General features: G+C 42.3%; 1 protein-coding gene across 1 annotated transcript in view; it reads left to right on the forward strand.

Moving 5' to 3' along the window:
• LOC129837894 (mitogen-activated protein kinase kinase kinase 5-like) overlaps positions 1 to 13,556 on the forward strand; it is a 29,353-nt gene that overhangs the window by 2,683 nt on the left and 13,114 nt on the right. The window contains exons 4-14 of the mRNA XM_055904398.1: positions 145 to 313; positions 3,848 to 3,954; positions 4,265 to 4,435; positions 4,875 to 4,987; positions 5,558 to 5,717; positions 8,882 to 9,032; positions 9,433 to 9,537; positions 9,943 to 9,995; positions 11,681 to 11,776; positions 12,452 to 12,536; positions 13,179 to 13,312. Coding sequence (XP_055760373.1) covers positions 145 to 313; positions 3,848 to 3,954; positions 4,265 to 4,435; positions 4,875 to 4,987; positions 5,558 to 5,717; positions 8,882 to 9,032; positions 9,433 to 9,537; positions 9,943 to 9,995; positions 11,681 to 11,776; positions 12,452 to 12,536; positions 13,179 to 13,312 — 1,344 coding nt within the window. The remainder of the gene's footprint in view (positions 1 to 144; positions 314 to 3,847; positions 3,955 to 4,264; positions 4,436 to 4,874; positions 4,988 to 5,557; positions 5,718 to 8,881; positions 9,033 to 9,432; positions 9,538 to 9,942; positions 9,996 to 11,680; positions 11,777 to 12,451; positions 12,537 to 13,178; positions 13,313 to 13,556) is intronic.

The following is a 13,556-nucleotide window of genomic DNA, read 5'->3' on the forward strand; positions in this document are numbered from 1 at the left end:
GAAATGTCTAGACTGCCCAACTGCAAATGTCTTTCAGTTAGACATGAGCTATTATCAGTCATTTGTGTTATATACAATATATGCCCCTGGATCACAAGCATTTTCAGGGGTTAAGTGTAAGTGTAAAACTGACTCTCTTATTAGTGAGTACTTCCGGGAGTCCATCCGCCATGAGATCCGCACGGCCCGGGAGCGCTTCAGTGGCCAGGACTTGAGTCAGGAGCTGGGCCGCATCCAGAAGCGCCTTGACACGGTGGAGCTGCTCAGCCCAGACATCATCATGAACCTACTGCTGTCGTACCGGGATGTCCAGGTGGGCTTAGCTATGGGAGCAAGGGACCTGGATCATGTTTATTAGGTTACACTGTAGCAAAGCTTTGTGTAATGGAACATGAAAACGAGCGCTTCTTATCGGACAAGTCCAGGTAGTCCCTACCATTTGGTGCCTAATGAACACGACCCAGGGCTCAGTGGTTCTGTGTTTGCCAGTGTCAAGACTGGCCTTGTTTATGTTATGGTGGCTGTTGTGTTTGGGCAGTAGATTTTTTGGCATGGGCTCACTTTTATGACTGTGGAATGCTTTTGTGAGAATCGCCAATATGACCACGAGCAGAAGACTGAACCACACATATTGCGGGCAAGCGTGACGCCAGACAGTTCACTCACAGAGTAACTGCTGCAATGTGATAGCTGAGCATTTTAGCCCCGTGCCTCGTACTTTTAGTTGGTGTGGAAATTGGCCCAACTCTGCAGTTTACTTCATGCATCGCCGAATCTACCTTTAAAACCTGTGTGTTAGTGTGGCGGATCTACAGTCTGCATGATGTTTGCCTGTGTTTGGTTGACTACCTTCATTGAAACATTAATGTTCTTTCTCTGTGTACACAAAGACTAATATAAAGGGGATTGAATGCTAACAATGATTAGATAGCAGCCCTCCCAAGGTCATTCTAAGTGAAAATAAACTCATCTTATCAGGGGTCTCAGTTATAGTCAAGAACTTTTAGGGTTGGGTGATAGTATCGGATATCGAAGACGATTGAAAGTTCTCGCTGATGGTGATGACATCGTGATGTGACTGACAATGTATAGCCTGTTTCAACTTGATTGGCTCCACGCAGCAAAGAGCTGACAGGGCAGCCCACAGCAGGGCCGTGCCAAGTGGGATTTTTCTTTGCTATAGCCTGCATAACCTATTTCAATAAATATGTTACAAAGAATTTACAGAATGCAAAAGAACGATGTAGACAGCTAAGATTTTTACCAAAGCAGCGTAAAATGTCCTTTCAGAAACATATTATTTCTTTCTCAGTGGGCATATAGCCGAAGCCTATACATTTTTTTATAGCGGACAATCTGGTGTCTAGTTATTTTAAAATCCAAATTTTGTATTTTCTCTCCATTTGACTTGAATATGACATCCGTTTTTATGCATGCTGGCTTTCTCCTGCCTCCTCCCGTCGTACTACTTCATGATCCAATACAGAGTTCTCAGACAGTTTCAAGTTGTTTTTGAATAACTTTACATGATAGTCCTAAGGTAATAATGAGAGGTAGAACATACAAGAGCAAGATAGAAAAATAGAATGAGTAGTTTCAACAAACCTTAGTCTAAAATAAGTTATTCATCCCTCCTACTTGCCGTTGCGAACCAAACGGCCAAAAGCCAAATCCTACTAATTAAAATAGCCTATCAAAAGCATTAAGACAAGTTAAAGTTATAAAAGATATTTCCCAAGTAGGCCGCTGAGCAAAGCTTATGAAAGAAATGATGTGTAGAGTAGGCCTACTTCAATAGCCTATTATTAGCCAGGTACAGAACCTACCTACAACGTATAGAAAACTAGGCCTAATAAGAGAGGAAGATTAGACAAAAATGCAAATCATTGAATAATTATCCAGTTCTGGGGACATCAGAGTTGCGTGCTCTGCAGCCGGGCCCTTCATGATTTACAACCCATAATATATGTCGGCACACACAGACACACACTTATTTTATGCCACAGCTCCAACAGAGAGGAATAGGCTACTAAAATATGTTTTAGCAGGCTTTTTAGTGTCCATTTTATAACTGTATGTATTATTGTAAATGTAAACAAATATACAGTACCAGTCAAAACGCATATGGAATCATGTAGTAACCAAAAAAGTGTTAAACAAATCCAAATATATTTTATATTTGAGATTCTTCAAAGTAGCCATCCTTTGCCTTGATGACAGCTTTGTACACTCTTGGCAATCTCTCAAACAGCTTCGTGAGGTATTCATCTGGAATGCATATCAGTTAACAGGTGTGCCTTGTTAAAAGTTTTATTTGTGGAATTTCTTTCCTTCTTAATGTGTTTGCGTCAATCAGTTGTGTTGTGACAAGGTAGGGTTAGTTTACAGAAGATAGCCCTATTTGGTGAAAGACCAAGTCCATATTATGTCAAGAACAGCTCAAATAAGCAAAGAGAATTGACAGTCCATTACTTTAAGACATTAAGGTCAGTCAATCCGGAAAATTTCAAGAATTTTGAACGTTTCTTCAAGTGCAGTCTTAAAAACCATCAAGCGCTATGATGAAACTGGCTCTCATGAGGACCGCCACAGGAAAGGAAGACCTAGAGTTACCTCTGCTGCAGAGGATAAGTTCATTAGAGTTACCAGCCTCAGAAATTCCAGCCCAAATAAATGCTTCACAGAGTTCAAGTAACAGACACATCTCAACATCAACTGTTCAGTGGAGACTGTGTGAATCAGGCCTTCAAGCTGCAAAGAAACCACAACTAAAGGACATCAATAAGAAGAACAGACTTGCTTGGGCCAAGAAACACGGTGGAAATCTATTTTTTGGTCTGATGAGTCCAAATTTGAGATTTTTGGTTCCAACTGCATTGTCTTTGAGATGCAGAGTAGGTGAACGGATTATCTCTGCATGTGTGGTTCCCACTGTGAAGCATGGAGGAGGAGATGTGATGGTGTGGTGGTGCTTTGCTGTTGAAATTGTCTGTGATTTATTTAGAATTCAAGGCACACTTAACCAGCATGGCTACCACAGCATTTTGTATTGCTACGCAATCCCATCTACTTTGCACTTAGTGGGACTATCATTTGTTTTTCAACAGAACAATGACCCAACACAACTACAGACTGTAAGGGCTATTTGACCAAGAAGGAGAGTGATGGAGTGCTACATCAGATGACCTGGCCTCCACAATCACCTGAGCTCAACCCAATTGAGATGGTTTGGGATGAGTTGGATTGCAGAGTGAAGGAAAAGCAGCCAACAAGTGCTCAGCATATGTGGGAACTCCTTCAAGACTGTTGGGAAAGCATTCCAGGTGAAGCTGGTTGAGAGAATGCCAAGAGTGTGCAAAGCTGTCATCAAGGCAAAAGGTGGCTACTTTCAACAATCTCAAATATATTTTGATTTGTTTAATACCTTTTTGGTTACTACATGATTCCATTTGTGTTATTTCATAGGTTTGATGTCTTCACTATTATTCTACAATGTAGAAATAAAGAAAAACCCTTTAATGAGTAGTTGTGTCAACCTTTGATTGGTACTGTATATATTTTTTGGCTTGGCAAATAAAGGGGGATATTCATTTTATATTACCATTTGTTACGGCTACTTACTCACGTTTGAACAAAGGTTGACATCGCCCAACCCTACATTCATGTGTAACAAGTACTGCAGGGGTTAAAGTAAATCAATTTGAGGGAGGATCTTCACTTTGTATGTCTATTTAAAAATATTAAAGGTGTCTGCAGCTATGCCTAATTTATAATGCTTTGAAATCAGAGATGTTATTATAATGTTGATAAAGGGTTTGCTGTAATCCAGTCCTCTTTCTGACTTCAGGACTACGATGCCATTATCAAACTGGTAGAGAGCCTGAACAACTTGCCCACGTGCTTGGTTGCTGCCCAGCAGAGTATCAATTTTCACTACATATTTGCTTTAAACAGGTACCACTGTTCCTCCACTTGTCTTGCTCACATATTCTGTTTGACGATAGTCTTTCACATGATATCATAAAAGGAAATAATGTGTATACAACACTAAATGGGTGAGAGCCAACCCCCATTTTAACACATAATTAGGGGGCTTGCTGAAAGCACAGTACTGTTTTTCCCCTATCTTTATTATTTTAGACGACTGAATCAAGCACACAGATTTTCTTCAAGAAATTTACCCGACACTATCTTTCAGCACGACACAGGCTGTTGATTCTGAAGATTCCATCTGTCATAATGTTTCCTAATCTTTGACCTTCAGGAGGAATCGTCCAGGTGACCGTGCCAAGGCCCTGGAGTTGATTCTGCCCATTGTGGAGTCAGGTGACAGGGTGGCGTCGGACGTGCACTGCCTCTGCGGCCGTATCTACAAAGACATGTTCATGAGCTCTGGCTTTAAAGACCATCGCAGTCGAGACCAGGCCTGCTACTGGTGAGACCTACCATTACGGTGTCCATATTAGTACAGCCTTAGAGTCACAAGGAGTTGGTGTCAAAGCCACTCGGACTTGTCGCTCGTCCTAATATCCACGCCGTACGCACAGCATCCCTTCACTCACTCCAGTCAAGTCCTCCTTACTAGGGCTCTACATCAGTCTATGTTATGTTATTCCTTTGAGTTCCCTCCATCCTTTTCAGTTACACTTGAGTCCTCTGTCATAAAGGCTGCATAACACTGTTAGAATTAAGACATAGCAGATGGCATAAACAGTCATGACACCTGGTGTCAGGCTTATGACAGCTGACACACCTGATACTATATGATACGCTGTTATTAAACAAATCATTGGTTAGGTCAGATCATTGCCTAGGCAGCTATATGTGTTAATTAATTATTCCATTTGAATCTCTCTTCATGGATTCTCCACCAGGTACGGCAAAGCCTTCGAGACAGAGCAAACCCTTCACTCCGGTATCAACAACGTTGTCCTCTTGATGGCTGCCGGCCACGAATTTGACACCTCCATCGAGCTGCGCAAAATAGGTACATTGTTCTCACCGACACTCCACTGCCCTGAATCAGTACCTTGTTCTCAAGGTACATAACCCAATTTAATTATATATTCCTCAGTCTGCAAACCAGAATTTGTAAGATCCTGGTTGAATGAAACACCTTAGGCCCAGCTAAAATAGTCAAAAAGGTTTATTCACGGGAACGTTCTGAAGTCACGAATACAAAACAATTCATTTTATACTGACTTCTCACGCCCACACAACCATACGCACACACATGTCCTGCTACCCAGCCAACAGAGATTAGTGACCTTGTCCTTGAGACGTTCTCTCCCAAATCTCTAGTCAGGTCGGCACCAAGCTCAGACAGTCCGTGTTTAAAATACCATAAAGACATATGGTCTTTACCCTAATTCTGACTAGGACTACACATTTATTAATTATGATTTTATACATTCTAATCAATTCCATACAGTTATATGTTTCAGGGTGGAATATTCTAATCATTCAATCAACAGATGATTCTCTCCTATCATATTCTCACTATCTAACCTCTGTGTCTGTCTGCGCCCGTCTTTGTGTTTGTTGTGTGTGTTTCCAGGTGTGTCCCTGAGCAGCCTGCTAGGGAGGAAGGGCAGCTTGGAGAAGATGCAGGACTACTGGGATGTAGGCTTCTACCTGGGAGCCAGCATCCTGGCCAACGAACACAGGAAGGTCATCGAGGCTTCAGAGAAACTCTACCGGCTCAATGCACCCATGTGGTGAGAGGAGTCACAGTTCCGTCTTGTTAGATCCTATGGTCATTGTCACTGCAAACATTCAAGACAGCACAAACAGATCTGGGACCAGGCAGGCATTCTTGATGTGAAATATATGAGCATATCATCCTAACAGATTCCTCAATAACACTGATGTTTATATGAACCTGGTTTTTGAGAATGAGATGATTAGAAACCAGGATGAGAGGGCACATTTCAACATATCCTGTTAAAGGGCAAGTACAGTCATCTGGATTAAATGTAAAATAGCCTTTATAATTTTTCCCGATTAAAAAAAAAATGCTAAAAATTTGAGGAAATGCACTTTTTCTCTCATGTCTAACTATCAGTAAGGCTGAAAAGACGGGCTGAGTGGGCAGGGAGATAATAGGCTGAGTGGGGGGGAGCTCGCCTTGACTGACAGTTCTTTGAAATACTTATGACAAGCAACTTGTAGGTAATGAGCAGTGTTGCAGTGCGATCATGAAGTTAGCTAGCTAGTTCATCTTGTAGCTAGTTCATCTTGGACAATTTCAGTTGAAACTGGACAGGGTGAGGCCTGGGTATGCCTCATAAAATATATACAGTTGAAGTCGGAAGTTTACGTACACTTTAGCCAAATATATTTTAAACTCAGTTTTTCACATTTCCTGACATTTTAATCCAAGTAAATAATCCCTGTTTTAGGTCAGTTAGGATCACCACTTAATTTTATGAATGTGAAATGTCAGAATAATAGTAGAGAGTGATTTATTTAAGCTTTTATTTCTTTCATCACATTCCCAGTGGGCCAGAAGTTTACATGCACTCAATTAGTATTTGGTAGCATTGCCTTTAAATTCTTTAACTTGGGTCTAACGTTTTGGGTAGCCTTCCACAAGCTTTCCACAGTAAGTTGGATGAATTTTGGCCCATTCCTCCTGACAGAACTGGTGTAACTGAGTCAGGTTTGTAGGCCTCCTTGCTCACACACACTTTTTCAGTTCTGCACACACATTTTCTATAGGATTGAGGCCAGGGCTTTGTGATGGACACTCCAATACCTTGACTTTGTTGTCCTTAAGCCATTTTGCCACAACTTTGGAAGTATGCTTGGGATCGTTGTTCACTTGGAAGACCCATTTGTGACCAAGCTTTAACTTCTTGACTGATGTCTTGAGATGTTGCTTCAATGTATCCACATCATTTTCCTCCTCATGATGCCATCTATTTTGTGAAGTCCACCAGTCCCTCCTACAGCAAATCACCCCCACAACATGATGCTGCCACCCCCGTGCTTCACGTTTGGGATGGTATTCTTCGGCTTGCAAGCATCCCCCTTTTTCCTCCAAACATAACGATGGTCATTATGGCCAAATAGTTCTATTTTTGTTTCATCAGACCAGAGGACATTTCTCCAAAAACTACGATCTTTGTCTCCATGTGCAGTTGCAAAACGTAGTCTGGCTTTTTTTATGGCGGTTTTGGAGCAGTGGCTTCTTCCTGGCTGAGCGGCCTTTCAGGTTATGTCGATATAGGACTCGTTTTACTGTGGATATAGATACTTTTGTACCTGTTTCCTCCAGCATCTTCACAAGGTCCTTTGCTGTTGTTCTGGGATTGATTTGCACTTTTCGCACCTAAGTATGTTCATCTCTAGGAGACAGAACACGTCTCCTTCCTGAGCGGTATGACGGCTGCGTGGTCCCATGGTGTTTATACTTGCATACTATTGTTTGTATAGATGAACGTGGTACCTTCAGGCGTTTGGAAATTGCTCCCAAGAATGAACCAGACTTATGGAGGTCTACAATTTGTTTTCTGAGGTCTTGGCTGATTTCTTTTGATTTTCCCATGATGTCAAGCAATGAGGCACTGAGTTTGAAGGTAGGCATTGAAATACATCCACAGGTACACATCCAATTGACTCAAATTATGTCAATTAGCCTATCAGAAGCTTCTAAAGCCATGACATAATTTTCTGGAATTTTCCAAGCTTTTTAAAGGCAGTCAACTTAGTGTATGTAAACTTCTGACCCACTGGAATTGTGATACAGTGAGTTATAAGTGAAATTATCTGTCTGTAAACAATTGTTGGAAAAATTACTTGTCATGCACAAAGTAGATGTCCGAACCGACTTGCCAAAACTATAGTTTGTTAACAATAAATGTGGCGAGTATTTGAAAAACGAGTTTTAATGACTCCAACCTAAGTGTATTTAAACTTCCGACTTCAACTATACATGTGTATATGTTGACTGCCAGACCATATTCATAAACCATGACTATCAATGATGTCAGAATCTCCCATTTGGCATGTCTCTTCTGTTGCATTTTGCAGCAGAACTGACAGATATTTTTTTTAATTTACCATTATTTAAGTAAGCAAGTCAGTTAAGAACAAATTCTTATTTTTAATGACGGCCTCGGAACAGTGGGTTAACTGCCTTGTTCAGGGGCAGAAGGACAGATTTTTCCGTACCAGCTCGGGGATTTGATCTTGCAACCTTCCGGTTACTAGTCCAACGCTCCAACGCTTGACATGACAATTGCGTCTGAGTTTTGAAAGACCCTCCCGCCTTTTGTTCCATGCTGGCTGAAGAACTAGCTAGCCAGTAACTAGCAAACACCAGACACAGATGAAAGGGGAAACCTATAATTATCTTTGCCGTAAATGAATAGGAGAAACCTGTTGTTTGATGTCACCTTGCAGTCAAATTTTAGCACCAGTACACTAGCTAGCTATGTAAACCACACCCCTCTGCAAACACACCTTCTGTGCTGATGGTTACGAGTCGGTACTTATTTAAATTAGGCAAGAGAATAAGACGTTACCATCGGTGTATTAAAATGAGGGCTTTATGTGACGCCACACGAAACCCTACATTTTCCCGCCACCTGAATTCAAGTTTGACACGACCATTAACTTTATGATCAGACTTGATCAATGTACAAGCAACAGTAATTTTTCCTAATTTGTTCATCCTACTTTGATTTGGTTTCATCCAACTATAATCCATTTGATGAAAAACATGATTTTGACTATGTGGGATCTTTAATGTTAAAGATACTGTCCATTTTAGAGGACCCCTTTCCCCTAAGCAAAAGTTTGGTATGACCTCTTTTAAGGTCAATGTTTTGAACTTTGATTTTGATTTTCAAACACTTTTTCACATCTTTCTTTTGAGGTATGTGGGCTCGATCATGGAGACGTTCATCTTGTACCATAAGTTCACCAAGCCCCCGGAGGTGAAACCGTCTAAACAGGAGACTGTGGACTTCTGGATGGAGCTGATGCTGCAAATCTGCAAGCCCACTGTTTCCACTGACCGCTGCCCAGTAAGACCTCACCACAGCTCCCAGTACATTCAACTTTATTTAGTTAGAGCGTAGCGGCATGGTTCCAAGTCACTCTGTCAGACACTACCGCTCCAAGTACTCCCAGTTCCTCAAACCCACATTGCTTTGTGAGACCTCAATAGATTCTCTCTGCCTAATATGTAACAGTTCTGGCCAGTCAAATGCAGTGCAGTAAAAAAAAAAAAAAATTGCTTTTACATGCATTTAACTGCACGGTCATGGTCAGATAATTGCTAATGATGTTGGCACTTGGCGTCACCCGGCCGGGAGAGTTTGTCACGTTGACAAGGCACAGTACCTTTCTGCAGCAAAAGTATTTGGGAAAGTAACCTTTTAACGCCAAAAACGGTTATCACCATTAACCATTGCCGTTCCTCAGGTTCTGATCCTGGAGCAGACCAAAGTGCTCCAGCCCACCATAGTGTGTGTGAGTGAGGAGGACGACAGCTGCACGGTTCGGCTCAACCACATCACACCCCTGAAGGTACAGACCATGTTTGGCATGACAATGACTAAAAGAGTTGGCTAATACAGTACAAGCAGATCTGGGACCAGGTAAACAGACCCCTCTACCGCCTTGTAGATATTGAACTACTGAGTTATACTGTACACGTCTACAGTTTCCAACCTGTTAAGACATAGAAAATGGTAGTTCAGGAATGGTGTGTTTAACCAGAATAGGCGTGGGGTGTTTTCAAAACGACACCACGTCAGTGACGGGAAAGAAGACATGCCTATAATTGCCTAATGAGGATGTGTGCACCCGCGTGTGTGTGCAGGCGAGTGCATACTTTGTGTGTGTGTGTGTGCAGGCGCGTGCATACTTTGTGTGTGTGTTTAGCCTGTTGAGTGAGAATTATGACAGTCTGCCGTGTCTTCCCTTCCCTAGAAAGGCCAGAAAGCCCAGTGGACTTTCCCAGCCTCGCAAATCCGGGGAGTGAGGTACGGTAACGGACAGTACAGAGTGTGCTAACATTTCTGGGCTAAGTTCCTGGCCCTGTGATGTGTGTCGTGTTCACGCCTGCAGCCCTTACACATCACCAGGGCTAGTCTACCAGACATAGGTTCAAATACTATTTGAAATATTTCCGTTTTTCCTTTAGCCTGCCTGGAGTTCCAGATGGGCGGAGTTTGCAGGTTTTGCGACTATTCTATTGGTTCCATTGAACCAAGGCAAGCTCAATCAAGCCCAGCTAAAGTATTTGAAAGGATTTCAAATAGTATTTGAAGCCAGGTCGAGTTTTACTGAGTCTAAACACTATCTGTCTGGTGGACTTGGCCACTGGCCACACAGGGTGTTTTTGTCTGTGTTGTTTTCAAAGACTGTGACTGGATGTGTGTGTGTGTCCATGTCTATTTGGCTGTGGAGGTCACTGTGTACTTTACCCTTGTTTTGCTTACCGAACTGCCTTCAGGGCGATAGAGATTTATTTTCTTTCAGTTTATATTTGCAACACTGTCACCCAGGGCTGGGCAATATGGTCAAAATCTCATATCCCGATTTATAGGTCATTTCATATCCCGATAACGATACATATCACGATATACACATTTTCTGTAAATTCAATGAATAAATAGTTGATATAAAATGACCACATGTAGAGGCCTATTTCTTATTACATTTAGAATTATACGCAACAAATAAAAGGTACTTACTCATATTTGATTATTTCTCCTTTTCTTTAGAACCTTTGTGCAAATTTTCAATTAAGCATGTAACAAAATATAAAATATAAAACACTTCAACTGTAGTTGCAAACAAAATATATAATCAATATTTTTAGGGGCTTGCCTGTTTTGCATGTTATTTTGGCATTAATACGTGTCATATCAATTTGGTACCTTGGGTCGAGTGTTAGCACCAACTCACGAAACCCCCGTTTCTCGACCGTGTAAATTGGGGCCATGTCTTTGCAGATGTAAGTAACGGCAGCTGTTATCTCCTTCCATCGTCGTGATTCTTTTCCATATGGTGAGCCGCGGGAAAAAGCCTCTTGCAACGTCTGAGTCGGGGGTTTGTTTGAGCACTTGACTGTACTTTTTGGGGTCTCATCGGTAGATTCTCTCCGTACTGTTTCACATGATTCTTACGTAGGTGGTAAAAGAGGTTAGTGGTGTCTGAGCCTGTCGTCGGGACCGGCCTGCGGCATATTATGCAAAGGACGGTTTTCTGGTCCGTGTCAGACTTTTCATACACAAACCACGTCCATGCGACCGAAGTAGCCCCTCTTTTAGGTACGAGCTCCATGTCTCCGTGCTCTGTGTCACGTTCACTCTCCATGTTTGTTTGTGTTGCAAATTTCCTTCCACACGGCACGTTTGACGAAAAATATTGCCGTGAAGTGTGTGATTTGCGACACAACGAACTAAACGATAGAGCATAATATGAAACGATAGACGTTTTTCTATCGTCACACGATATATATCGTCATATCGCCCAGCCCTACTGTCACCTGGTACATATTGAATGTACTATTGTTGGCTTTTCTTGTCTTTATTCAAATTCCCTTTGTTTGCCTGCATTGGTATTTTGAGAATACTTGTTGTTATTTCATTGTGATGCTGCTGTTAGCGCTGAAGGGTTGTGTAGCTCTTAATGCCCCTCTTTAACCTTTTGACCTGCTCAGTGTTTCCAAGTTTGACGAGCGTAGCTGCTTCCTGTATGTCCTGGAGAACTCGGATGACTTCCAACTCTGCTTTCCCAGCGAGCTGCACTGTAAGGGGTGAGTCCCACACACGTACAAACACACTTGTACATAGACACGCTCACGCACAAACGCACATCAAAAGGGAGCCTTTAGCCCAGCTGTCTAGCAGGAAGGGGTGTAACAACCAACCATATCACCCATTGATTCATTCCCCACATTCTCCACACAAAACCTACATACAGATTGGGCCTGTTCTTTCAACCTTTATCGCATGATTTGATTGTGTTGACATGACAACTGTTAATGTTTATTTTACTCTGGCCTAGTGAAAATAGAGCCTGCTTCTCTCTCCCCTTTCGGTGTGGATTGATATGGATGTGCATTTTACATTGTGTGCTAATACAGTACATTATTAGCTAGGTGTTGTGTATTGGGATACAGTAAAACCCAGGTGTTATCCAAGACTTTCTGGGAAGGAAGGAAGTAGGGAGTGGTTTTCATAGTAGTATTTGTGGAGTCAGTGAAAGGCGAGTAACTGGCAATCAAAAGGTCCCCCTAATAGTTCATGACATATAAGATTGATAACAGTGCTGTGTACTGACTTTGTTTGTGTAAGTTTCTGCAGGTCTTATCTATGATTTGCCTGTGAGGTCCATGAATACATGACTGACTGATATGTGACATGCTCCCATGTATTTGAACAGTCTTTCCAGATGATTTAGTTTCTTGTGTGTGCCGTTTCTCCACCAGGTTCTGTGAGATGGTCAACTCTCTTCTAAGCCAGGCAGAATCCCCAGTGGAGTACCCCAGCGAGCTCACTGGAGGATTACTGGAGGTCAGCTAGGTTCTTTCTCAATCCATATTTCCTCGATTTCCTCTCTTCTTTCCTCCTTCTGAAAACGCTTTGGAAACCAGGGCTCGAGGGGAAAGGATTCAAGGAGTTGTGGAGACACAAATTGCGATAGGGCCGCAGAGTCCTCCCTCTCGAGGCTGCTTTTCCATTTTTGACCCCCCCCCCCCCCCCCCCCCCCTCTACCCTACCAGTACACAAACAAGCCCTGTCATGATGGGGTCAATAGGCGAAAAGTTTCCCTTAACCGTTGCCCAAGTAGTGCTATGGTTACCGTATTCCCGACCTCTCATTTTTTCGTGTGTGTTAAGTTCCTGGTATTCACAGAACATTGGATTCAGTCCAGCATGTCACTCCAGCAAACCTGGGTTCAATTACTATTTGAAATCATTTCAGATAGTATTTCAGTTCCCTGCAGTTCAGAGCAGCAGAGGGTTTCTAAATAAACATCCTTTTCCATTGCTTTGTGCTCTCACTCAACCTTTTCTGTTGTGGTTGCTTGTGAAATTCTTTACAGTATTTCTAACCCACACACTCTCTTAGACACATTTTTTATGAAACACACACACGCACATTTAGTTTCACACCCGTCTTCCTGTTGAATTAAACCTCCCTTACAACCTGCAGTTTATCTATGAGACCAGCGAAAACAGAGACAAGGTGGTTCTGGGTAAAGGAACCTATGGCGTGGTGTATGCTGGGAGGGACCTGAGCAACCAAGTCCGCATCGCCATCAAGGAGATCCCAGAGAAAGACTGCACGTATGGAAAACACATTTCCCCCTTCTTTTTTTGTTGTTGCCTGGTCCCAGATCTGTTTTAGCTGTATTGTCAAACAATGACCATACTTGTTGACACGGCAGCACAACAACACAAACAGTTCTGGGACCAGGCTACATTTCCCCCTTTTTTTTTGTTGCCTGGTCCCAGTTCTGTTTTGCTGTATTGTCAAACAATGACCATACTTGTTGACACGACAGCACATACAGATCTGGGACCAGGCTAC

Source organism: Salvelinus fontinalis, chromosome 38 (genome assembly GCF_029448725.1).
Source record: "Salvelinus fontinalis isolate EN_2023a chromosome 38, ASM2944872v1, whole genome shotgun sequence".
Classification (NCBI taxonomy): Eukaryota; Metazoa; Chordata; class Actinopteri; order Salmoniformes; family Salmonidae; genus Salvelinus; species Salvelinus fontinalis.